This window comes from Amborella trichopoda, chromosome 7, assembly GCF_054954075.1.
Source record: "Amborella trichopoda isolate Santa Cruz 75 chromosome 7, AtrichopodaSantaCruz75HAP2 v2.0, whole genome shotgun sequence".
NCBI lineage: Eukaryota > Viridiplantae > Streptophyta > Magnoliopsida > Amborellales > Amborellaceae > Amborella > Amborella trichopoda.
Genome location: NC_142342.1, coordinates 33,865,300 through 33,893,233, shown reverse-complemented (window position 1 = coordinate 33,893,233; position 27,934 = coordinate 33,865,300). Strand labels below are relative to the sequence as shown.

General features: G+C 33.6%; 2 protein-coding genes across 10 annotated transcripts; both read right to left on the bottom strand.

Annotated features, from left to right (window-relative positions):
- Positions 1–3,743: 3,743 nt before the first annotated feature.
- Positions 3,744–15,046, bottom strand: LOC18432928 (uncharacterized). 9 transcript variants are annotated; one of them, XM_020666436.2, is made up of 4 exons: positions 14,804–15,046; positions 5,184–5,316; positions 4,877–5,023; positions 3,744–4,248 (listed from the first exon to the last, which is right to left on the bottom strand). In XM_020666436.2, the coding sequence occupies exons 2-3, from the start codon at positions 5,264–5,266 to the stop codon at positions 4,894–4,896; spliced, it is 213 nt and encodes a 70-aa protein (XP_020522095.1). In that variant the 5' UTR covers positions 5,267–5,316; positions 14,804–15,046; the 3' UTR covers positions 3,744–4,248; positions 4,877–4,893. The 9 variants fall into 9 exon arrangements, with proteins under 9 accessions (XP_020522095.1, XP_020522097.1, XP_088728272.1 ...); XM_020666438.2 differs by having other exon boundaries at positions 3,744–4,092; XM_088872146.1 differs by having other exon boundaries at positions 3,744–4,704; positions 5,184–5,280.
- An 8,642-nt stretch (positions 15,047–23,688) lies between these two features.
- LOC18432927 (cyclin-dependent kinases regulatory subunit 1) lies at positions 23,689–27,299 on the bottom strand. The gene is made up of 4 exons (XM_006843026.4): positions 26,947–27,299; positions 26,660–26,737; positions 26,464–26,524; positions 23,689–24,064 (listed from the first exon to the last, which is right to left on the bottom strand). Exons 2-4 carry the CDS (start codon positions 26,710–26,712, stop codon positions 23,924–23,926), a joined length of 255 nt encoding a protein of 84 aa, XP_006843089.1. The 5' UTR covers positions 26,713–26,737; positions 26,947–27,299; the 3' UTR covers positions 23,689–23,923.
- Positions 27,300–27,934: the final 635 nt, after the last annotated feature.

The window sequence follows — 27,934 nt, the reverse complement described above, 5'->3', positions numbered from 1 at the left end:
TCTTATCTTGGTTCACAACGTTATCTTGGTTCACAGTGTTAATTAATTAAAGGATAAGTATGCGTGCACTCCCTTTGTATTAATCAATTTCAAATCACCTTTATCCCATTTTTTATGGGGTTTGGTTTAGTGTTTGAATTGTGAGGGTGAGTTGACTCCACTTACGGTTCTATTGTTTGCTTTGTCTGATAAGTTGTGATATGGATATATAATACTGTGTGATATGGGATTGACTAAGTATTTTTTTTAGTTAATCACTTTGATTTACTCTCTACAGCATCTATAAAAATAGAGGCAGTTGACCACTTTGATTTACTATCTGCAACATCCATAAAAATAAGGGTTTAGGATTGGAACTCTCTGCAACATCTACAAAAATAAGGGCTTGGGATTGGATCCCACGTTGTATTGATGATAACAACTATGGACAGTTGTTTTTGTTTTTTGAAACGTGTTTGAAGGGGCTAAGGAGAGTTTTGAATAACTCATCTTTAGAGGAGGCACTTATTTGAGCATGCCATAAAACGCTCCCTCTCTCTCTATTATTTATGCCAGCCCATCACAAACCTTTAGCCCACGTGTTCTCTCTCCAAACTTTGTTGTGTACCTACAAACCCTTCTAAGGGTTGATTTTGTTATCTCCTACTGCTAAGCGTTAATTTTGGTATGAATCCATTATTTTATATTGTTTGTATCTAACGGTCCCTAATGAGATAACAAATGACCTAGAGAATTCATATTTTGCTATTTTGTTGCCTTATATATTGCTGATATTCCATTTAAAAAAAAATTTATGGAAGACTTATTTTGTTGATATTTGAACGCAATTAATGCACTTACTGGCTTGGTGTGATACATAAATTAATTTGTCTTCTAAAGAATCTCATACTGGATATTTGTTATTCTATTATAAGGGCTCACACACCCTTGATATTGCTCTTGCACCCCAAATAAGTAAATATAAGGGGGAATTTTATCCTTGATAGTCCTAGGACTTACTTATAGATTGAGAGATTACCTATTTAAATTTTCTTTAATGCATCACTTAATAACTGTTATTGTTTTATGAAATAATTGCAGCTATCTCTGTACAAGTATTGACCATATAATAAATTTTTGGTGCCTTGTTTAGCTTCTTTAGAACTTAGAAAGTATTAGGTTGTTCACACAAAACTTAGCAAATGACTAGTAGAATTGTAATAGCTAAACTTTTAAAAGTTGAAAAATTGAGCAGAAACAATTTTGGGATGTGGAAGAGGAAGATGAAATATATCCTCATCCAAGATATAATCACATATGTACTAAAAGATGATCTACCAGCAGTTGATGATAAACCAACTGAAAAAGATAAAAAAAACTTCGAAAAAATTTTAGAAGATGACCTCATAGCAAAACTTCCATGTTAACTTTTATGCAAGATGACTTTATTAAGGCTTTCAAGCATCATAAAACATCAAAGAAAATGCTGGAGGAAATAAAAACTAAGTATGACTCAATATCTGAAACACACCTCCAATTGCTATTACAGCAATATAACTCATTCAAATAAAATAGGTAATAATGTAGTGGAACATGTAAACAAAATGCTTATTACGGCTAAAGACTTAGCCATTGCTCGGAAAGAAGTCCTTGAGCACATGCAAGTTTCTACAATCTTAAATAGCCTTTCACCTACATGGAGGAGGGTAACAATTGCACTTAGGTTGAATGTCAAATCTCTTACAAACCTACCTATGCAACTACCCTTAAAACAAGAACATATGAGCAAAGATAAAACGAGTGAGCTCATACTTGCTCAAGGACCTTCCAAGGCTAGCTAACCCAATCCTAAATTTCAAAGAAAGCTTAATAAGATGAACAATAGGTTCAAAAACAGATGAACTAAGCCCTACAACGAAGAATCTAAACTAGGACCGCCAAAATACTTCTTATGTGGTCAGTCAGGTCACTTCAAGAACCGCTGCCCACAGAATAGAAACCCACAAAATCTAAATAATAGCGAAAAATAGAAGCAAGAGGTATGAAGTTGTTTGTGTGGTTTCTGAGTGCCTGATGGCAGACCACGACATCAAAAGATGATGGGTAACCTCAGGCGCTAATCGACATATTGCAACCTCAAAATGCTTCTTCGATGACTTCAAAGAAAAAAAAGCTGGAGAGAAACACATCTACATGGAGATCAACATCTATTCTTATGTATTAGGTGTAGGAACTTATAGTTGTATATAGGGACAATTGACCTTGTATTAACTGATTTATATTTTGTCATTAGAAAGAGCTTTGAAATCCGCTTCCGATCATTGAAAGTATCAATTGAAAAGCGTGGACAAATTTATGTTTGGTGACACTTCATTGATGACCACAACTTGTTCTTTCTTCATGTAAATGAGAAAGCTAATAATAAAATTTCAACTTATTCTGGTTATGTTGATTGTGTAATAGTTGTTGATGCATATACTTGTCATCTTAAGCTTGGCCACATAAGAAAAGACAAAATAAATAGATTAATAAAGTAATGTCTTATTCCAAATCTAAATAATACCAAAATTTCAAACTGTCAGCACTGCTTGTCTAAAAAAATGACTAAAATATCATTCAATAAAAGGGAGAGAGCTCATGAGTTATTGAATATAATCCACTTCGACAATTAAGAGCCCTTCAATGGTTAAGCTTATAGAAAGATGTCACACTTCATCACCTTTATTGATGTTTTTTCTATATTTGGATATGTTTATCTAATCCAACCGAACACTAAAAGGTATGAAAGTGCATAGCTAGAAACATACTTCGAGCTTTCACAAAACATATAGGCTAGGTCATGCACCCAAGTAAATGGAAACCTAAGTGAGGCATGGCACCTTCCCTTTATTTCTAGCTAGGGTTAGAACGTGGGGTAGAAAGAGAGATGAGAGAGAGAAGCTCTGAGTGGACTGATTCCCTTCTATGGGATAACTCCTATTTCTAGTTTTTTGGGTAGGGCATTCCATCTCGGATTCAATTTGGACAATTGATTTGAGGTGACCTATGAAGTGAAGAGATGCTTTCAATCTCGGCCCTTCATTCTCTAAATCAAACATCATGATGAAGAAAAAGATTTAGAACCATTTTCCCTGGAATTATTTGACCCTATCCCTTCTATTCCAAAAAGGATTATAATTATCAGGCAATTATTAGAAATATCCCTTTTTTTAATAAATTTGAAAAATACCCAAATTGCTTGAAATCTACATCCATACCTATTCTTTAACTTTCTATAATAAAAAATTTACCACAATGCGCGTCACAGGTCTATTAGGACCATGATATTCGGATCATCAAGGTACTATCACAGTTCAATGTTCTAAAACGACCATTACAATACTATTATGACCATCACGGTAGTAATAGTAATGTGATGGTCTATAAAACAACCTGAAGCATGAGAGTAGGGCATTGGAGTTCAGTTAAAAAGAATTACAAAAAGTTAAAAAAATGGAAATGAACATAATTTTCAAAGAATTTATGCAGTCTTCAAATTTGTTAAAAAATGATATTTTTGGAAATTACCAAAAAAAAAAAAAAAAAGGAAAGCCTTGTCTAGAAATATCTTTAGGTCCCTAAATTATGGAATATAACCTCCTTGATTTAGCAACCAACTCCATTACATATATATATTAGAAAACAAAAAAAAAAAACATGAAACATACTTTGTGTGCCTAAAAGGTTAAGATTCTAATATTTAATAGAGACCATTAAAAAGTGTGTTAACCCTAAAATGGATCCCAAAATTTCATATCAAAAAAATCTTCCCAAGAAGCTCTTTTGCTCGAGGGAGAGTAAGTTTACAGTGTGCTCTAGTGCTACGTCAGCTCCTTCCTCTGGGAAGCTCCTTCCTCTAAGGACACCAACTTTGACAAACTAAATTAAACATCTGTAACAAATAAAATCTTAACCCCCACCCCATTCCCCGCACTCCCTCACGTTCACATGTGAGGCTAAATTTAACCATAAATACAAAGGAATTGCACAAACCTCTGAAGGAAACAAGGAAGGGTATATACAATTTCCATGGTTTGAAGTAGAGAATCTCTTAACTCCATTCATATATATAACCTGCTTTCAACAACAAGCTACAGATCTCACCATATAAACAACTGCTCAAGTAACCGGCATCAGGCTATTCATCCAAAGCACATGCCATGTCAACAAAATCTTGCTTCATATGGTGAACTATTACCTTCTCAGGCACCTTGGAAGGGTGCATCATTTCTGAAATGTACTAAGAAGTTCAGAGAAACTATGACCTGGAATAATTATTGATGCTACCAAATGTTTTTTTTTTATGCTGCTGATGCTACCAAATGTTGAGTTTATCTAATAGAAAATCAATCATAACGCGAACAAAAACAGCTAAACCATGAGGGAGAATAAACAAAAACCAATCATAAGCTGGGCAGGCCGGCCTGGACTAGTCGGTCCGGCCCTTAAAATAAGGTCATGGGCCACAAAATGTGGCCTGAAGGCTGCGTCACCATGCCTGAGGGGCGAGCCTGGTCCAAGGCCAAGATAGGACCAGCCTGTTTGCCTGGTCCATTTGATCCGACTCAGTTGGGCTGGGCCTGGGCCGTCCCACGGGTATCAGGACCAGGGCTGGCTTGGCCTGGCCCATTGCCAGCCAGAATTTCTTGTTTCCAGAGATCAAAGCCATATTAAGCAACAGCCCATCTACATAATAAGTTTTTCACCCTAGTTATGTTAAGAAGTAGCACTACCTTTATCTAAAGGTTAAAATGAAATTCCTTTGTGTCTGTAATTCTAGAACAGTAATTCTTACAGTTGAGATGTATAAAAAAAGTACATATGCAATTCAGGTAGAAGCACACCATATCCTACTCACCATGAAACCACCAAGAATTAGAGCTTTTGGTTACGACCAGGGTCTGGACCAATATCTTGTGATCCCGTGTTCACATATGGCCCTCTAAAAGTTGCCTGTGGGGGTAATGGTTTTGTGGGATCAATTACAGGTCTCATCCTCGATGTCCTGAACAAAGAAGAGAAAGAATCCCAACTTACCCACAAAAAACAAACTGAAACAAAACGACGAAAAGAAAAACTAGCAATTTGAGATGATACACACAGGAAAAGGAACAAATTGAAATACAAAACAAGTTCATAAACTTGATTCAGTATATAATGCGTACCCCAAGACAAAAGGAAAAGACAAGCCAGCAGCAGCAAAGGCAAGTAATCCAGAGGCCAATATGATATTACGGGATCGAGACATTGCAGATTGAGATCCTGGTGAAATTTTGTGCAATAAACATCAGTCTTCAACTGTTAAAGACATAAAAAGAGCTATTTTAATAGTTAGTAGTTGATTCCCAACAACACTTGGCAAAATAGTATAAGCCTATTCCGGTAGATCAATCAGCACAATTCCTAAAAATTCCAAGGGTGTAAATTAAATGACAAGTCCAAGAAGAGTACTGTGAGATACCAAGAACAAAAACTCCAAGAGAGAGAAGCCAAAGAGCATCATAAATAGCGATCAATCGGTTTAACTCATGGCATTAACTCTCAGAAGAAACAATGATCTAGATCCTTGAGAATCCAGTTTAACATACTATACATGGACATATGATATGTAAATATCCAATAAAAAATAATATATGCACCATGCAGACAAATTTTATGAGGCGAGGATTAAATTTGCATAAGTCATACATTACATACTAAAACAGAAACAGCAGACATGGAAGATATTTGTTTTTGTTTTTGGTTGAAATTTAAGCATTCCACTGGGCCAGTTTCTTTCATGACATCGCGGTTGATCACAAAAGACAAATTTAGTAACAAAATGGAATAAAAGAATAAGCAATTTTATAATGGAAGAATTGATCATGAAACTTGAAGTGTTTCACCATTAGTCAATGATATCTACCATCTGCCTTCAAATGTTGAACAATAATTAAATTATGCAATGTGAAATGAAGATATGACACAGTAAAAAAAAAGAAAAAATTACGTACATATCCGCTATAGTTTGCGTTATTACGAAACTACCGAATAGTTTCCATTAATACCTATCTATCCTTTTTTTTCATGTCAAACGGAAATTTTAAAAAAAAACAACTTTACCCTTTTTCGATTGTTGAACCAAAATGGCTAGATTTTCGGTTGTTCAAAAACCGAAATCGCTGGATTTTCGATTGTTCAACATCCGAAAATATCTTGTTTTTGATTGTTAAACAACCTAATACTCAAAGTCTTATTTTCGGTTGTTCAACATCATAAAATAGAGCATTTTCGGTTGTTCAACATCCGATAATGTTCTATTTTTTGTTGTTGAACAACAGAAAATAGGACCTGTGACATTGTTTTGAATAGAATGTGGAGGTCTGGCGTTGAGTCAAGAAAGCGGAAGAATAGGGAGGGTGAGCAGATAAACATAGCAACCGAATGGCTCTGTATCCTTGACCTAGAGAGAGAACCCCTTTTCTTTCCTTATTGCTCTCATCCGACGATGCGATTTCACAGCCCCCATCTTATTGCTCTCGTTCGTGCGATGCTGCGATTTCACAGCCCCCATCCTCCTCAACACGCAATAGCAAAGGAAGAAAAATAAAGGGGTTCTCTCTCTAGGTCAAGGATAAAGTTGAACCATCCTCCTCAACACACAATAGCAAAGGGAGAAAAAAAAGGGGTTCTCTCTCTACGTCAAGGACAAAGATGAAAAGAGATGGTAGTAGTCATTTGGTTGCTATGTTTATCTGCTCACCCTCCCTATTCTTCCGCTTTCATGACTCACCGCCAAACCTCCGCATTCTATTCAAAACAATGTTGCACTTTCTATTTTCGGTTGTTCAACAACCGAAAATCCAACCATTTCGCTTTTTGAACAACCGAAAATCCAGCCTTTTCGGTTGTTCAACAACCGAAAAGAGTAAAGTTGTCTTTTTTAAAAAATTTCGTTTTGACATAAAAAAAAACGGACAGATAGGTAATAACCATAGTTTCAAAAAGCGCTAGGCGGGTCCTAGACGGCCTGGGGGGCCCAGCGCCTAGGCAGGCGCCCAGAACTTGGGCGGCCCAGTCGAATCCAAAAAGGATGGTCAGTCAAATATGGTTCTAAGGACTCAAAATCTTCTAAAAAACCCACCCATTAAATTTATAAAACATCAAAAATTAAATCTAATATGGGTAATGTTTTGATCAATTTTTATCAACTTTCAAAAAAAAAAAAAAATTCCACCATTAGGCGGGTTCCGTACCCGCCTAGGCGGCCGCTCAGAGACTGCCGCCTAGATTGGCCGCCTAGGCCTGAGCGATGTGCCCAGGCCTTCTGGACCGCCTAGGCGCTAGGCGATCCGCTTTTTGAATCACTGATAATAACGGAAACTATTCGGTAGTTTCGTAATAACGCAAACCATAACGGACATGTACGTAATTTTCCCAAAGAAAATCCCTCAGATTTTTTTTTTTGTTACTGTCCCTGCTCAAATATTTAAATAACATAGACTAAAAGGAAAATATTAAGTTCATCTCCTTATACCTGCTCAGATATTTAGATAACATAGACTAAAAGGAAAATATTAAGTTCATCTCCTTATCCCTATATATGCAAGTTTTCTGACCAAAATCACAACGATACATTTAAAGTTAGGTTAGACATATTAACCATTATATGAGTTGGAAGTTTGTCAATAATAATCAGGATTTGGAGAGTAAGAAGGCATAAAAACTCCAGGGAGTCAGTGTCACAAAGTTTCACATGGTAAGAAGATACCTAAACCAACACGAAAATATCTAAATGTTACACTTCACAACAAAGTTACCTTGTTTGTCAAATATTGTCAGCAGTCAGCCATCCTCTTATAGCAAGAATCTACACACTCACACTCTACATAGTCCCAAACTCAAGATTTATAAGCTTGAAGTCAGTCTTCAGTTTGATACACCCAAAAACAAGGCAACTCATCCGAGTTTTACATTTTTTGGCCAAAAAACTCAGCAACTTTTTCAGTTTTGGCAAAAACACCTTGTGCAAACCACAAGATTCAATCTTGAGGTCAAATATAAAGAGAGGATACATACTACCACAAAAACAATTTGTTGGGACTAACTCTGGTATATTTAATGTAAAAATTAATGCTTGGACCAAACCCGAGTCTTTGATGATAAAACGCATTCAAGTGCCTAACTAAGTTGAATGCGAATATATTCATTTCAAAACGCGTTTATGATCACTTTGAAAGGTTAATTTCCCAGCTAATGCATGACAAACTGTAGAGTCCGTATGAATAGCCAGAGGAAGATAAAAACTAACTAGGGTAATGAATGTGTGTACAGACACCAAACAAAAAATGGACTACGGTAGAAAGAAGAATGGGAACCCAGAGGGATTTAATAGAGAAACAGATTACAAATTCATGGCAATGTATTGCCTGAATATGCATGGGAAATGAAGTAAAAAGCATAATGAACCAGGGAAAGCACACATTATGTGGAGCACCAAGAGGAAAGCATGGAAACCAAGTGAAAGTCAAACAAGAAACTTACATAAGAAACTTCAGGACATGCGTAAAAAATCTAATCTTTGGATTTTTTTCGATAATAATAGTTTCCAAAAGTGCCGCTAGCTTCAAAACTGTGCCGATAAGCAGTTGTAGGATTTTAGGTCACACGCTACAATGTCACATATGTGAGGCGCAGTTTGGTTAAATAATGTCTTAAGGATCCCGATATATATACCAAAAATCTAGATATGAAAAAAGTGTCAAGATGATTTAGGTCAAGCACTTCCAAATGATTTTAAGGGCCTGTTTGCTTGCTGGAAGGTAAATGTTCCCTAGAAGTTCTTCGTTCCTGAGAATTGGAATGTTATCTTTCTGCAATTGTTTGTAACTGTGTTTGATAACCTATGCGGAATGTTAAGGAAGTTCTGGGTACCTATGTTTGAATGAACTGGAACCTTTGGCTTCTAGAGAGCTGTGAATAAGCCATTTCAACTGTTCATTCATGTTTTAGTGACATGAGGCCAATATATGTTAAAAGATATATTATAGACCATAGTTGTTGGGATCGGGACCTGGAATGATACCAGGATCGGGATCGGGATCAGGAGCAAGGGTTTGCGAAATCCTAAAGAACCCTATGGTTAGGAATGACATTCGCACAATGCACATGTTAGGGATCGAGATCCCCAAGGGAAAGGGGCTAGGGTCGTGGTGGTAGCACCTCACACTCTTGTCACCACATTGTGGTTTCCATTCCCACCACTAACACCACCCCACTAATACCTTCAAAAAGCTAATTCCTAATCTACTTGAAAAAACGGGTACAGGCCTGTCTTCCCCACTGAATTACCCAAAAAAAAAAAGAGGGGTCGAGATCCCCAAATATTAAGGGTCGAGATTCAAACCTTTTATGGGATCTCGATCCAAACTTTTTAAGGATCTTTCTACCAACCTTGAAGTATATTGTAATCTAGGATTGTATATACACATTAAAATAGGGATCTCATTATTGATAGCAAGCAAGCATACAACCATATTAAAAGTATAGTTGTGATACTAGTTAGTTATAAACAAAGAAAATCATCAGCTTGGTTGTTGTCTTTGTCTTTAAGGTTGGGATTGAGATCCCTAACAACAGGAATCGAGATCCCTATCAATGAAGATCAAGATCCCAAAATAACTTAGATCCCTAAGAGATCTATTTTGGGAGCGACATAATCGAGTTCCTAGAAGGGATAGCCTATCAAAGCAGGAGATCCCGGTAACTATGTTCTAGACATTCCAAATCTTCAACAGGTCTAATGAAATGTAAGGTGCAAATCAAATGTATAAGGAGTCCATTATGCTCTGTCTCCTTCTCCAAAAATGAGAAGTGAATTGTCTTTCAAGAATATGGAAGGAGCCCAATTTATAATCACTATGAATTTTTGTTGATTAGTAATGTAGTATGTCCAACAAAGACAATTTATTGAAAATAATCCATCTGTAATATGACTAAAAATTGGACGGTTTGGATCAATTTATTAATTGTTACACACTCTCTCCCCCCTCCAATATTGCAAGATGTTTAATAGATCTAACATATAGTGCAAATTATTCCAATAACTATAAATTTATAGAAAATTTTGGGCATACAACCTTGGTTAACTAATTTAATCTCTCTCTCTCTCTCTCTCTCTCCAGTAAGAGAAAACGGTTTTTTAATAAAAAGCATAATAACAAATTCTGAGTATTTTCCACATACTAAAAACACCAAATTCATTGAAAAATGGTTATAACTTCATTCCACATACTGAAATCAGGAAACTGCAAGTGACTTTCCATATCAAAGGAGAATCACCAATGTGTTTATACTTCTGACAACACAATCCTGTTGTTGTTTTTCTTTTCACCAATACAAGCTGAAGCATTAAAGTAACAACCAAAACAACAGAGATATTACAAAACAATTTTACTCAAAGAAATCAAGCCAGAGATTGGGTTTTGTGGACCTAACAATAACAACAAATTCCTGGTATCTTTCATAAAACAACAGCTGAATTCATACACAAATAATGATAAATTCTGAGTTTCTTCCACATAATTTAAGCAATAAATTGTAGTGACTTTCCACATAAAAATATGACCACCCATCTATTTATACCACTAATGAAATCGAAAAACGTGTGTGGATTTTCCCATTTCATAAATGTAAGCTCAAAGCATGGAGAATCAAGGGAGAGAAATTACATTAAATAAATAATAATAATCATAATAACAATGATGATAATGATAATGATAATAATAATAATAATAATGTAATAATAAAGAAGCGCCTCAATGATCTCAATAATCCATCTTGTACAAGACAAATTTCCTTTCCATTCCCATCAATAAATTTCCAAAATTTTCTTCATTAAAAGCACCTCCCCGTATTAACAAATAAACAAACAATACCCCAATAATGGAGACCAAAGAACCCCAAATCAAAACCTACTCAAAAAAATTACAGTAATAGAAAAACAGAAGCAGAAAAGAAAAAAAAAAAAAAGAATGGTTGATCATAAGGCGAACAGTAATAGGGCTTCACAAGGATTGGGCATGAAGATGATCAAACTTCATGACTTCACCCTTCACGAGTTAAGAGAGAAGAGAGAGCATGAGTAGATTGGGGATGAGTGAGAGAGTTCTAACTAGGACTTTGATGTGGGTAATTTGAGAGAGAGAGAGAGAGGGCTTTAGTGGTGGGTTATAGAGAGAAAGAGAGGGCTTTGGTTGTTATGGGTCTTGAGAGAGAGAGAGAGAGGGGGGGGCTACCTGGTTGAGGTTTGCTGAAGAAGGCTTGCTAGGGTTTTGCAGGGGAGGAAGAATCTTTAGCTCGCAAGCATGTTTGCAGCTGGAAAAGGCAGGGAGAAGGGTAGGGAAAAGTGCTTGACAGGCATTTTTCCCCTTTAATCGCAAGCCTTAGACGAGAAAACATTCAGAAGGAAGCCGAACATCATTTGAGCGCAATATAAGAAGGATGCAGTTAGCATGCAGCCAAACCCGCACATGCACAAATGCAGGCTTGGCAGTAAATATGTTTTTAAATATAATTTGATCCTAATTTTTAGAGAATATATAATCTTTAACATGGGGATCATGAATATCAAAAAATAAATAAATTTTGAAAACTAGAAATAATAATTATGTTAAGAGAACATTTGGACCGTTAGTTACATATGTTTTAGATGGACCACCTATTTGCATCCATCTTTAAGATGGATGCTTTACACCTCTGGACCGCATATTGTACAAATGTGGTCCAGCCCACATGAAACAATTGTTCATATAAGAATTGAGAATCTTTTAACTATAGCACTCTACGTGCATTTTTTTTTGGGTAATTCAATGGAGAAGACAAGCCCCTAACCATTTTTTTCAATAGATCAGGAAGTTACATTTTGAAGGTGTTAATTGGGGGTGTCAGCAGTAGGAATGGATACCACCATGTGGTAACTGGGTGTGGGGATGCTACCACCACGACCCCAGCCCCTTTCCTAGCACTCTATGTGCATCAAACATGGAAGTGCTACAGTGACAGCGAAGGTTTGTTTTCAGTAAACAAACCTTCCCTCCAACAAATAGGAGACAAACATTCCCCCAAACAAACACACCCTAAATGTCTCACTATCTGTGGGTCAAACTCACAATAGGGATCAATTTCACAAAATGAGTCAAGATATCCTAGAAAAGGATTTTTAACTTGGAGAATGAGACTAACAGAGACAAACCAAAAAGGAGGAATGGGGGGCAAAAAGAATAATGTAAACATCACCCAAATAGAGAGAACCAAGAAAGAACTAGAAAAAAAGATAAATATATACAACAAAATACAAAGTATAAAAAGTAAAAGTTGATGAGTTTTGGAAGGCAATGGAGAAGGGTATAAGATCTGCACGGTCCACAGTACAACACATGCATTTTGCATGTATACCTGATTTCTCCCAATTGAATGCACTAATAAGATGCTTCAATTAAGAAACTTTAAGTTTCTATACAACTAAATCCAGTACACAGTCCAAGTGTTTCAAGTTTCAAGAAAAAACTATCATCAATTAAGATGATTCTTGGAGGGGAGTAGCAGCTCCTTGATTGAAGGTAGATCGCAACGCAATTGACAGAAAGGACTCCCAAAGTGCAAGTGACCCAATAAGATAGTGAAATTGAAGATGAGATCTATGAACAAGACCTGGCAGAAATTCCTTTATTTTTCTGTAGTTTTTCCCAAGTCTCAAAATACTCATAATTTATATGCATATTAAGAGACACATTTCGTTGCCAAATTTCCAAAAATGAGATTGATTTTGAAATGTTTACTTGTTCATAATTTTATTAATTATTTTTAGGCTCATAAAAATGCCCAGTGTAGTTGAGATGAGGATGTTGAGATGGATGAGGGGCAAGACAAGAAGGAATAGAATTCAAAATGAATACATTCGGGAGAACTTAAGGGTGGCACTGATAGGCGAAAAAATGAAAGAAAGTAGACTTAGGTGGGCTGGCCATGTGCGGCATAGACCCAGTTACAACACCTATTAGGAGGTGTAAATTAGTTCAAGCAGAAGGTCCAAAAAGGGCAAGGAGTAGGCAAAAGAATATGGTTGGAAGTGGTGAGAGAAAATATGAGGACTTATGGCCTCAATGAGGGTATGGCCCTTAATAGAGCAGAATGGCGGACCAGGATTCGTGTAGTGGACCCCAAGTAGTTGGAAAAAAGCTCCGACGACGATGATGATGATGATTTTTAAGTTCATAAAATTCTATGGCATCTAGAACCCTAGCGATGTAGGAGATCTTGGTTGCCATGTCCAGAGAAGTTCAGAAAGAACCCAATCAGTAACATATATAGCTATCAAGACTCCAAGAGGTTATCTCCATTAAAGTGAACAACTTGATATATCATTTATATATATGGTTAATTTAGCTCTAGCTACAATTGGTTTGCTTAATTTTGTTTACAAAGAATCCAATGTATAATGTTCCGGTTTAGATAATATCCAAGTTTGATAACACATAGCATGATTTGTAATAAATTTGTCAGCATGCACTTATGCCATGGTATTATCAATAATATCCAAGTCAACAATATATCATCTATTTCCTCCCAAGTTTCAGTCCTCTTTTGATGGTTTTTTTTTTTTTGTACATAAATATTCTTCTTATGAAAGTCAATTCCCAAATTTTCTACTTTTCTCATTAGTATATTTCACTACAGGACGAATGCGATATGCATTTTCTCTCCCACATTCAGATCCATATCATCTGCTTTAATGGTTAGTCCCCTTTATATCATTTTTTTAGTTAATCAGTATGGCTTCCCACAGTTTTTTTCATGTACAGTACAATATAAGTATCAAAACTAATTGCTATCCAAATCAGCAATAGATAAATTCCCTCTATTAGATCAACACTGCAGCTTAATGGAATGCAACCTCTATAATCAACACTATGTACAATCATTATACTACCCCATTTGCACAATGATCCAATGGCAGTTCTTGTGAAATATTCTAACATTAGTGTAACCACTAGTCTTCTAAAACTCAGGCAAGTCTCGGACTCAGCAAGGTGCTGCGTTTGAGTACAAACATGCCAAACTAGGCAGGTTCCTATATTTTATTACCATAACTTGTACCGACTCAAGTGAGTTTCTGACAGACTCGGCCGAGTTGGTATGGATGACTTGGACTTTGGGACCATGGGGAGCGTCCAAGCCATTTTTTTGAATATTGGTAAGCACTATATGCATACTGTGAGAGCCTATCATTCAAACACTTGACGAATGTCATGCAAAATCCCGACGCCAATGACTTCATAAATTATTCATGAAAAGGAACTAGGTTAATCTCTGTAATAGAATTTGAGACTGGAATATGAAAGACCAAAAGAATTTTCAAAGCATAGATCATCGACTGATTCACCATTGTTCTAAATGCTAATATTTGCGATAATATCAATTTGGTTGTCAAGTCATGATCAACAAATGCATCTATAAAATCATGGGTTTTTGACAACTGAGATTCAAATTCAGATATGAAGTAAAAACTGTAACAATCATTACCAATAAAAATAGCAAGCAGGAAAACAAAAGTAAAAAGAGATAACAGGAATAAAAGATGAGATATAGACAAATAAATAAATTAAAACATTTACCAGGGAAAAATACGCCAGATTAATTATCCTACAGCTAAAATTTGCGAACCAAACTGAAGCATTATTATTTAGGGCACAGCTATCAACATTCAGAAATAATTGATCACAAAGGTTGATAGTGAAAAACTTACCAGATGAAGAAAAATTTTGCAGAATCAATACAAAATTTCACATTCTTTGGAGAAAGGAAAGCCCATGAGCACCAAAATTCACTCCCAAACTGAAATCACATAGAGGAAGGGAGGGAAGAATGGACACTCAAAAGCCGCATGGCACTGAGAAACAGAAAACAAGGGATTCAAGAACAGTAAAAGCGAACAGCGGGGGCGCACAAGAGAGAAACCAACTATTCCTATCAACAAAATTACCTCCAAGGGATGATTTACCTTCAATTGTTTAGGGCAATGGTTTAAAAAACGGATCGGTGATCCCGATCGGGCTTCCAAAAAACCGATCCGGATCGGTAAATCGGCGATTCGGATCGAGATTCGGGTGAATCGGTCAGAATAAAGTTTAAAAAAAATTCGAAAAAATTATTAAAATTCATTATAAATATTGTTTTTTAGGAATTCAATAAAAAATGAGGGTACTCCATTAAGAATTCTCATGTTTTTGAATGAATATACGAATATTGATATGTTCTTTCCCTACATGAACCGCCATTTAGCATTTAATTTACAGTATTTCATGCTTATCCCTACACTGTTGCTGTTGGGACTCGATATGTGAATAATATGGCTGGGATAGGGTGGCCTCAGAATCATCATCTCTCTCATTTTCTCTTTGAATAATATGGATTAAAAAAAAAAAATAACAAATTTTCAAAAAAATCGATCATGGATTAAAAAAAAAATCACAAATTTTCAAAAAATTCTATCATGGATTACAAAAAAAAATTCGATCATGGATTAAAAAAAAAAAATCACAAATTTTGAAAAAATTCAATCATGGATTACATAAAATTCGATCATGGATTACATAAAATTTGATCATGGATTACATAAAATTCGATCATAGATTACATAAAATTCGATCATGGATTACAAAAAAAAACAAACAAAAAAAAACAAAAAATTCAATCGTGGATTACAAAAAAAGAAAAAAATAGTTCGATCATGGATTACAAAAAATTCAATCATGGATTACAAAAAACTCTATCATGGGTTACAAAAAAAGCAAAAAACAAAAAATTCAATCATGGATTACAAAAAAAAAAACAAACATTTCGATCATGGATTACCAAAAAAAAAACAAACATTTCGATCATGTATTACAAAACATTCAATCATGGATTACAAAAAATTCTATCATGGGTTACAAAAAAACAAAAAAAGCGATCATAGATTACAAGAAAAGAAAACAAACATTTCGATCATGGATTACAAAAAATTCTATTATGGGTTACAAAAAACCAAAAAATTCGATCATGGATTACAAAAAACAAAAACAATTCCATCATGGATTACAAAAAATTTGATCAAGTATTACAAAAAAATTTATCATGGATTACAAAAAAAAAAAAAAAAAAAAAAAAAAAAAAAAAAAAAAAAAATCCGTACGGACTCGCCGATTCACTGTTCGGACTCGCCAATTCCGTACAGTGAATCGGCGAGTCACTGTGCGGAATCGTCCGGTTCTCTCTAGAACCGGACGATTTCCGATTTTTCAACCGATCCGGTCCCTTTTCGCCAATTCTGAGTCGAACCGGCGAGTCCGGTTCGACTCGGCGTTTTTTAAAACGCTGGTTTAGGGCAATGGTTTAAAAAACGGATCGGTGACTCGGATCGGGCTTCCAAAAAACCGATTCGGATCGGCGAATCGGCGATCCGGATCGAAAATCGGGTGAATCGGTCGGAATAAAGCTTAAAAAAAATTCGAAAAAATTATTAAAATTTATTATAAATATTGTTTTTTAGGAATTCAATAAAAAATGAGGGTACTCCATTAAGAATTTTCATGTTTTTGAATGAATATGCGAATATTGATATGTTCTTTCCCTGCATGAACCGCCATTCAGCATTTAATTTACAGTATTTCGTGCTCATCCCTACACTGTTGCTGTTGAGACTTGATATGTGAATAATATGGCTGGGATAGGGTGGCCTCCGAATCATCATCTCTCTCATTTTCTCTTTGAATAATATGGATTAAAAAAAAAAAATAACAAATTTTCAAAAAAATCGATCATGGATTAAAAAAAAAATCACAAACTTTCAAAAAATTCTATCATGGATTACAAAAAAAAAATCAATCATGGATTAAAAAAAAAAAATCACAAATTTTCAAAAAATTCAACCATGGATTACATAAAATTCGATCATGGATTACATAAAATTCGATCATGGATTACAAAAAAAAACAAACAAAAAAAAACAAAAAATTCAATCGTGGATTACAAATTAAAAGAAAAAAACAGTTCGATCATAGATTACAAAAAATTCAATCATGGATTACAAAAAACTCTATCATGGGTTACAAAAAAAGCAAAAAACAAAAAATTCAATCATGGATTACAAAAAAAAAAACAAACATTTCGATCATGGATTACAAAAAAAAAACAAACATTTCGATCATGTATTACAAAACATTCGATCATGGATTATAAAAAATTCTATCATGGGTTACAAAAAAAAAAAAAAAACAAAACAAGCGATCATGGATTACAAGAAAAGAAAACAAACATTTCAATCATGGATTACAAAAAATTCTATTATGGGTTACAAAAAAACCAAAAAAATCGATCATGGATTACAAAAAAACAAAAACAATTCGATCATGGATTACAAAAAAATCGATCAAGTATTACAAAAAAATCTATCATGGACTACAAAAAAACAAAAACAAAAACAAAAACAAAAACAAAAAAAAAAAAAAAAAAAAAATCCGTACGGACTCGCCGATTCACTGTTCGGACTCGTCGATTCCGTACAGTGAATCGGCGAGTCACTGTGCGAAATCGTCCGGTTCTCTCTAGAACAGGACGATTTCCGATTTTTCAACCGATCCGGTCCCTTTTCGCGAATTTCGAGTCGAACCGGGCGAGTCTGGTTCGACTTGGCGTTTTTTAAAACGCTGGTTTAGAGAAATGTGGTTTCTAATAGTGAAAATCACTATGATAGTTTTAAAATATATTTTCATCTTTTTAACTATAAAATTTAAAGCTTAAAAAAGGTTTTCTTACGCTACACTTTGTTTGACACTTACATAAGAACTATAATACAAAATTTTTCGAGTTAAGGGTATTTTAGGTGCTTAGAGATAGAATGGATATTTTTATAAAAAAAATAGTGACAAAATTACAGTCTTAAACAATCCAAATAACGTATAACTCCAAATTTTATCATAACATGTAATTTTGATATAAAAAATTATTAGGATTACCTTAAAATCAATTTTTGTCTCTAATTATATAATTTTAAACTACAAACAAGTTAAAATCAAGTAGATCTATAAATATATGACAATCTTGAAAATTAATGGTCTAGATAATGCGTTGCATGATGCATTATTTTAGGACTCAAAAAAAAATTTATATATTCATAAATCTCGATGTTGAGATGATTAATTAGAGAGTTTTCCAACATTAAAAACAACCTTTCAAATGGATTTTTGAGGTGCATATGTAATTCTATATTTTAATATTGTAATCTTATATAAATTTTTTCTTTTATTAAATACTTTAAAAACAATTAATACATCATAGGGGTGATGTCTGCCATGATGTTATTTTCCACTATTGTTAATAAACGTTTTTATTTTTATTAAAATTTTCTATTTTACCCTTGACTACTTTCTTAAATTACCCCTAGACAAAAAATTACTACACTATAGATAAGGGTATCTAAATGTCAAAAAATGTTGAGCATTTCAATGGTATACATCTCAATGGTGTACAGTAACAAAACCCAGGGATATCAAAATTAGGGTTTTGTTACGTACTCTTAAAGTCCTCAACATTTTTTTGACACTTGAATTGTAATACAACAATAGTGTAGATCGAGCAGATATATGAAAATTTTGAAAATTGACGGTCCAAAATGCGTCACATGATGCACTATTTCCAAAACTTGAAAACTATTTCTTTTTTCTCATGTCCATGCATCTTGATGTTGAGATGATCAATTGGCAAATATTTAAGCATCAAAACAACCTCTTCTAGTGAAGAGGTAGGATCTAATTTGATTGTTTAGAGCCTCAGCTCTATGTAAACTTTTTCCTTTTGGAATCAAGGACAAATTATAGTGTTAAAAACTATTTAAAAGGTGAGGTTTGTATAGGGTGTCAATTTTATACTATTGAAGTAAGGTGTATTTCAAAACTATGATGAAAGAGCAATTTCGGTCTCCTGAAGCCTTAGGATGATATGAAATATATTGTTGCCCCCACTTACTCAATTGAAGAAAAAAATAAAAATAAAAATAAAAATCCATTGTTTTCTCCAATTATGAAATTTAAAATTATTTAAAAAATAGTTATGATCAAGTAGATCTGTATACATTTGAAAATATTGAAAATGGATGGTCCAGATAATATGTCAGAAGATGAACTATTTTTAAGACTAAAAACCACTTTCTTTTCATATCTATGAATTTCGAGGTCGAGATGATCGATTAAAAAGTTTTCCGAAACAACTTTCTCTAGTGGATTTTTAGGTACACCTTACCCGTACAACATAAAGTCGACACTTTATATAAATTTTTGTTCATATTAAAAAATACTTATAATCCTAAATAAGCAATGTTTTGTTAATTCTTTCTTACTTTAGTGGCATGAGCTGGTTCGCATGGGATCCTACACTCAAAACATGGTTTTTTTTCAATTAAATTACTCGTTTAGAGTTTGGAACCTAAAAAATTCTAATGGACGAAACAACCTTAGCTTGTTGCAGTTTCCAAACCTGGGACACGTGTTTTTCATAAAAATCTCATGTTTTGAGTTTGGAATCTAGAAATAATATATGACATTTTTAAATTTTGCATCACTTGGGCTAATTTACACAAAGACCCCTACTTATTGAGGATTCTAAATCCTAAATGCAGCTATTATATAAAAATTTATTAACAAAAGGATATGGTTTCTATGCGGCCAAGCCCGCATATGTAGAAATGAGGGCTTTTTAATAAATCTATTTTTGAGATGGATTTTAAGACTTAATTTTTAAAGATATATAATCTCTAACATAAAAATCATGAATATGAATAAATAAATAAATTTTAAAAACTAAAATAATAATTCTAATAAAAAAAACATTTAGACCGTAGTTTCATTGTAAATGAAACACCTACTTGCATCCATCGATGGATACTTCACACATTATGGACTGTGTAGAAAAGCGGTCCAGCCCGCATGAAACAACTTTCCTTAACAAAATGCCTAAGGTGAGAACCAACAATAGGAAAAAAACGTGGGGCTTTAGACCCAGGACAGAACCCCATCATTTTCCAGCTAGCTCAGGCAGTTCCGAGCCAGTTAACTAATTTTTAAAACATTGTTTCAAATTCATAATTGGAAAAATAAAAATGATATTGGATTTTTTTAACAAGTGTGGCACTATTCCATCCAATTCTAGCGCCGCCATGTCTAACCTAGTGCAAGAAAAACCGACCTGGAACGCCTAACTGGATATGGATCCGGAAGCAGATCAATCGGACTAATCGATAAATCGAACGGTTCAACTGTTCTAACCATACATCGCGGGCAGTCAAAAAAGTGTTAAAAAAAAAATATACAAATTTTTTAATAGAATATGAAAAATATATTTAAATCAAGGTGCGGTTTTTATAAGGTTGCAACCTTAAACAATCCAATTAAAGCGCACCTCCAAATTTTATCATAACATTAAATTTTGTTGTAAAAAATTATTAGGATTATCTTAAAACTTATTTTCATATCTAATTAGAAAATTTTAAATTCCAAAAATGGTTAAAATCAAGCAGATCTATAAGTATAGGAAAATCTTGAAAATAGAGGGTCTAGATAATATGTTGCAAGATGCAATATTTCTGATACTCAAAAACTTTTTATTTTTCATAGTCATACATCTTGTTGTTGAGATGATCAATTAGAGGGTTTTTTAACATTAAAATAACATTTCTAATAAATTGCATCTATGATTCGACATTTTAATGTTGCGACCTTATATAAATTTTTCTCTTTAAATAATGATTAAACAAAAACACATCCTAATAAAGTTGAAAATTAATGAAACAAATGGATTTTAAAGAATCCATTTGTGTCCGAAATTTTTCAAAAAAGATAGGAAAATGTAAAAATAAGTAATTAATAGCCAAAACAATTTCCCATTCCTATAATAATCATGAAAAACATTAAAAATGCATTACAGACAAAATCTCCTATTTTTTTAGATTTTATATTTTTTTTTCTTAAATTACCCGGCCGGTCACCAAGACCGACTGAAACCGGTGAGATCTAACTAGGTGGTTACTAATTAGACTGCCTTATTTTTAACTTCAATGGTTACCTTATGTTGTTCACACTTAAATCCATTTAAAAAAGTGTAAAGCATCCATCTTTAAGATGGAGCCCGCATGACTATATATGCAGTCCAAAAAGTGTAAAGCATCCATCTTTAAGATAGATTGATGTAGGAGTTCCATCTAAAAAACAATGGAAACTAACAGTCCAAATATTTTATTACTAGAATTATTATTTCTAATTTTAAAATTTTACTTATTTTTTCAAAATTCATGATCTCCATGTTAGAAATTACGTGTTCTTAAAAATTAAGTCCAAAAATCCATCTCAAATAGATTTATTAATAGACCCGCATTTCTAATATGCCGCGTAGAAACTGGATCCTTGCCATTAAATAAGCTATCGATGCCCCATGAATTAGATTTAGTCACTCTGCCACTGTTAATTAAATAATTACGAGGTTACATAAGGGAAGAGAGAGAAAGAGATTTGAAAGGCGACCACTTACGATTTATCATAATAATTAAGGAAGAACTTTCCGCGCACCCACATGAACAAAGAACAATCATAAATTCCTTGTCCTCAAATATTTGCCAAGTAGTAGGGTTTCAATTTTTAGTGAAATACCTCAAGCCATACTTAGGTTCTCACACGGTTTCTATAAATGTGGGCTCGGCAATAAATATAGTTTGATCTTAATTTTTTTTAAAAAAAAATCTTTAACATGAAAATCATAAATACAAAAATAAAATAAAAAATAAAAATAATAATTATATTAAAAACACATTTGAACCGTTAGTTACAATTATTGTTTTTAGATGGGCGACCTATTTGCATCGTTATGCCTTTGGACTGCATATTGTAGAAATGCATTTCTAGCCCCACGAAACAATTTCTCTAATTGAAAACATACACTACTATTCAAAAGACCCACCACAAATGAGAATGCAATTCGAAGAACTACAAGAAAGTCCATGAGATCCAACAAGAATTTTTTTTTTAAAAAAGGCTACCTATCACCTGCAATATAAGCATCTGGTTGGATTGCTTTTCCATGGTTACTGATAAAATCAGTGTTTTAAAAAACGCGAGTCGAACCGGACTCGGAAATAGTGAAAAGGGGACCGGATCGCCTAAAAAATCGAAAATCGTCCGGTTCTAGAGAGAACCGGATGATTCTGTACAGTGAATCGCCGATTTACTGTACGGAATCGGTGAGTCCGAACAATGAATCGGCGAGTCCCGTACGGATTTTTTTTTTTTTTTTTTTTTGTGTTTGTGTGTGTAATCCATGATAGATTTTTTTGTAATACTTGATCGATTTTTTTGTAATCCATAATTGAATTGTTTTTGTTTTTTTGTAATCCATGATCGAAATGTTTGTTTTCTTTTCTTGTAATCCATGATTGATTTTTTTGTTTTTTTTGTTTTTTTTTGTAACCCATGATAGAATTTTTTGTAATCCATGATCGAATGTTTTGTAATACATGATCGAAATGTTTGTTTTTTTTTTGTAATCCATGATCGAAATGTTTGTTTTTTTTTTTGTAATCCATGATTGAATTTTTTGTTTTTTGCTTTTTTTGTAACCCATGATAGAGTTTTTTGTAATCCATGATTGTATTTTTTGTAATCCATGATCGAACTGTTTTTTTCTTTTTTTGTAATCCACGATTGAATTTTTTGTTTTTTTTGTTTGGCTTTTTTTGTAATCCATGATCGAATTTTATGTAATCCATGATCGAATTTTATGTAATCCATAATTGAATTTTTTGAAAATTTGTGATTTTTTTTTTTTAATCCATGATCGAATTTTTTTTTGTAATCCATGATAGAATTTTTTGAAAATTTGTGATTTTTTTTTTAATCCATGATCGATTTTTTTGAAAATTTGTTTTTTTTTTTTTTTAATCCATATTATTCAAAGAGAAAATGAGAGAAATGATGATTTTGAGGCCACCATATCCCAACCATATTATTCACATATCGAGTCCCAACAGCAACAGTGTAGGGATGAGCACGAAATACTGTAAATTAAATGCTGAATGGCAATTCATGCAGGGAAAGAACATATCAATATTCGCATATTCATTCAAAAACATGAAAATTCTTAATGGAGTACCCTCATTTTTTATTAAATTCCTAAAAAACAATATTTATAATGAATTTTAATAATTTTTTCGAATTTTTTTTAAGCTTTATTCTGACCGATTCACCCGATTCTCGATCAGGATCGGTTTTTTGGAAGCCCGATCCGGGTCACCGATCCGTTTTTTAAACCATTGGATAAAACAAAGCATGAATATTATGAATCCTGAAGAAATCTTAACATTAAAAAAAAAAATTTGTTTTTGAAGGAAAAAAAAAATTGCGAGAATTTTCCCAAACTTATCTGCTTTTTATGAGAAATTTGATAAGCATTTCATTTTCCAAACCTTTGCCAAACTTCTCGAGTTATTTGCCAGTAATTTGGTGACCAAGTTAGATTCATAGAAAAATAAACAAACAATACCAATCAAGCAGAAATTAAAAAGAATTTGGCGAGTGACATTGAATCAAATTAAAAAGAAGAGCATATATATTTTAACACAGAAGCACACACCTTGATATATGCACATCATAAGGAAAATATGCAACACAAGATCCAGCAGCTATGAACCAATACAACCTCACTAGAAAGCTATATTTTGTGTATTCAGAAGAATACCGACTGCCTATCATCAATCAAACTGAGAGAAACAAAAGTAAGACCCCAAGGATTAGGGCCCATATAGACATGAGTGAAAGACCACGGCTAGTGATCATTTAGCCAATTGCTAGGCCTGCTGTGCCTGAGAAGGATTGTGCTGCTGATAGTTAAGAGGCCTCCTGAAGAGCATGATGTGGGGCTCTGGCCTATGGATTGCATAGTGTACCCATCCTCGTGATTGTTCCACCCCGATAGCCCTCCATTCATTCTGCAAGCAAAAGACACGTGAGCTTAAAAGGGAGACACTTCGAAGCTCTAAACAGGAAAATATGGACCATAAGGCCTGCAAAATTTCATAGAAAACATGTAAATTTTGAGTTCTAAACAGGAAATCTCAAACCTGAAAAATGTGGGGGCACTCTACACACTACCTAATTTTTAAAAGTTCTCAAACTAAAACCTAACGATCATTTAAGAACATGGTTCACTGTAGGTCTAATGGCATTGTCTTTTGGATGATGAGCTTTTAAACATTGAAAGATTTCATTGATTGTCAAAACCAAACCATGCAAACCTACCCCCTTTTTTTTATATATTTTGGTGATTTGTTTCAGATGGGTTTAGAAAATGTACCGAAATGCAAATGAAACAAGGCAGAGGTTACTGATATTTCCATTCCTAACAAATTTAATATGAATGAAAGTTAACTCGAATAGTTGAAGTCAAATGAATAGCTACACAGATATAACTCAACCATAACAAAATATCAAAACACAGAATGGACAAAAAAATAGTGGTGAACTATTCATCCATGCACACAAAATAACTCCAAAAACAGAATAATTCTGCCAATATGCATGATTTCAGAGATTTGTCGAATAGACTAGAGCACACTAATTAAAATGGAAAAAGCAAGTTTATTAAAAAACCTCTGAATTCAGATATCAAAACAACTAAAACATCAAGTTTATACAATATCAATTCACGAACACATGAACATCAAGACGAAATGAGAGGTTAAAAAAGGAAGTGATTTGACAAACGAAAAAGCATTGGCAGGAATGAAGAGAACACCGAGAAATTACAAAACAAAAAAAGTGCAACTGGAATTGTAAGCACCATCCCATTAGGGCTAAAATTTTGATTCTGCCAAAATGAGGTGCAACATGTAGCAAAATTTTTCAAATAAAAAACATATTATCTAATTCCAATTTATAAGTAAAAGGTCAAGTATGAATAACCAAAAGGGTGATTTAAATGAACATTTTGGATTCCAAGAAACAAACAGAAAAATGACCAAAGAGAAATGAAGCATTTCAATGGACTCCATAAAAGATTAAAAGCGACCCAATAATGAAAACTTGGTCATCTTTCATGAATTAATAAGATTGACGGAAAGCAAAAAGAAACAAAATAAATATTGACAAAGAGCACACCAAAATAATGCTGAAACTCCACACTAAGAAATTAAAATACCTAAGCACCACTATGGCTGGTACTTTCAGATAACTGTCATAGAATTCTGGATATTGTCTTTAAAACATCTTGAATCACTTCCCACTTTCTTCCAGTGTTTCAGCAGAGTGACTTACTCACCCAAAACTGTAATATCCCCTCCTTTTCCACATAGAAGTAAACGAAAAAACATATGAAAGGTTGTCACCTTTTAATTTTGGCATAATCATCACAAGCTCCTTGAATTATGAGTGATGACCCAAAGTCCAAGAGGAAAATAAATAGAACTTCAACATTATAGTCCGAGTCATTTGAATCTATTGATTTGCTTTGTAATAACTAATTATCAGTGCCTCTAGCTTCCCTTTCCAATTTTCGTTTCTAAAATACTGCTACACATCAATTGGTTTAAATATCACGAGCAAACATCAACTGAGAATAACAAATTGGGTATTGCAAATCCAGTTATCTAAAATCAAATTCTAGAAGTAAAAGGAAAAATATCACTTCCACAATTAATACGGATAAATCATATCATAAATCCCAACAATAAAACTGAGCAACTATGAAAGCTACAATCAACCATAGATAAAGAAAACATTCCAAAAACATTTCCAAATTATTTTGATAGTGACAGCCCAACCGTAAATTTATCTAGAAAAGAGGAGTTAGACTTAAGAAATAGAACAATTCCCAAATAAATATATGATAACAATTAATAATTGTTGGATACCCAACAATAGAAAGTATCAGCCAAAAAGATTAAAAAAAGACTCAAGGCAAATTGACCATTTTAAGAAGAATAAACGCACCCTGAAATTTAAAGGAATAATTCCAGAGATATCTCCCAAAGAAAAATGTAAATTATCAACAACGTACAGAGACATATGGAGAGCGAGGAAATAACGAAAAACATAGATGGAAACAAAGAGCATAAACCTGAAGGCCCTCTTCTGTTACAGATGGCCAGAGAACACTAAGAAAAGCTGGAGCATACCACACAATATTGAAGACCTCATAGAATTTTAAACTTCAATCGCTAAAGAAAATGCCTGAAGATGTGAGGCTCTGGTGTTCGCAAATGCATTGCCACAAGAAACCCTAAATCTTTCATATTTAAACATCAAAGCACCAAGAAACCCTAATTTTTCTTTGAGTGGAACAATCTCATGAAACTATAACCGAATTCTTGAATTTCCGTGATTAGTTTACCTCATTCAGAAGCCGATTCTTTGGAAGCAATTTCGCAACATCAGGTGGGAGGACAACGTGCCTGCAAAAACGAAGCCTCTTGAACATAACTCATAGAAGAAAATACATAATGAACAATGTCGATCAAGAGCGAGAGTGGGCGATGGAGATGGAGATGGAGATGGAGATGGAGAGTTAATAGAGAGAGAGAGAGAACCTGTATTCGTAGTTATCATCAAAATATTTCTCTGAATATTGGATCTGACCCATTTTCTTCTCAGTTTGACTCTAAGATCTGTAAAAGCAAAAAGAAAAATGAAGATTGGAGAACGAATTAAACAGAGAACTTTTGCTACAATATCTCAAATGATGAACAAGACAAAAAAAAAAAAAAAAAACAGCAGAAAAATAGACAAAGATCAAAACAAATTGGGGGCAGATAGAGAGAGACGAAGACTGAGTGAAAAACTACAAAAATGAGACACAAGGGGTAAAGAGAGAGACCTGAAAATCAAAGAGGGCCACAGTACCAGCACCAAAAAAGTGAAAGCAATTGAGATTTTGAAGGTAGAGAGAGAGAGAGAGCAAATGAGGTTTGTAGAGAGAGAGCACCAAAAAGTAATAGCAATGGAGATTTTATAGAGAGAGACAGAGTATTTGAGAAAGGGAAATAAAGGCAAGAGGGGAGGGGTAACGCCACTTCTTTCCGCGAGGCAATTTCAATTTTCAAATTCTATGCTTTGTTTATCTCTCTTCTCTTGCTCCTCTTTTGCATCCTACTCAGGGAAGGTTTAAAGTACCCTTCAATTAAAAAAAAAAAGACAAGGTGTGGTTGGTATAGAGCTTTGGCTCTAAACAATCAAATTAGAGGCAATCCTCAAATAGTGTTGAAAATTGTGGTTTCAATATTGAAAATTTTTATGATAGCTTTAAAATATGTTTTTATTTTTATTTATAAAATTTAATACTTAAAAAGTATTATAAATCGATATATCTATGAAAATCTAAAAAATTGACCGTCCAAAAATACATTATAAAATACACAATTTCCAAAATTTGAAATCCATTTTTTTCTCATGTGCATGATGTTGAGCTTATCAATTTGAAAATATTAGGTAGGATCTAATTTGATGGTTTAGAGCCTCGGCTCTATATAAACTTTTCTCGAAGATAAAAAAAGTTGTAAAGTTCCCTCGCCATAAAACCTGAGCCATATCAACAGCCATTTTAACTACCATATGTATATACATTAGATACCCATCAATATATATATATATATATATATATATATATATATATATATATATATATATATATATATATATATATATATATATGAGGTTATTGGTGTTCATATCTCTTGATTATGATAACATTTGGTATTTATTTGATGTATTTATCCACAAGTAACATATAAGGATAAATACGGATAGATACCACCTAAATATGCCATCTATCTTTAAAGATATATATTGATAAGGTTATTCGTGTT

Coding starts and splice junctions, on each gene's coding strand:
- LOC18432928 (XM_020666436.2), bottom strand. CDS start 5,266: ATGTCTCGATCCCGTAATATCATATTGGCCTCTGGATTACTTGCCTTT. Junction 5,024..5,183: donor TCTTTTCCTTTTGTCTTGGG/GTACGCATTATA, acceptor TTCTTTGTTCAG/GACATCGAGGATGAGACCTG.
- LOC18432927 (XM_006843026.4), bottom strand. CDS start 26,712: ATGGGTCAGATCCAATATTCAGAGAAATATTTTGATGATAACTACGAA. Junction 26,525..26,659: donor GATGATAACTACGAATACAG/GTTCTCTCTCTC, acceptor TCGTTTTTGCAG/GCACGTTGTCCTCCCACCTG. Junction 24,065..26,463: donor AGAATCGGCTTCTGAATGAG/GTAAACTAATCA, acceptor TTTTGCTTGCAG/AATGAATGGAGGGCTATCGG.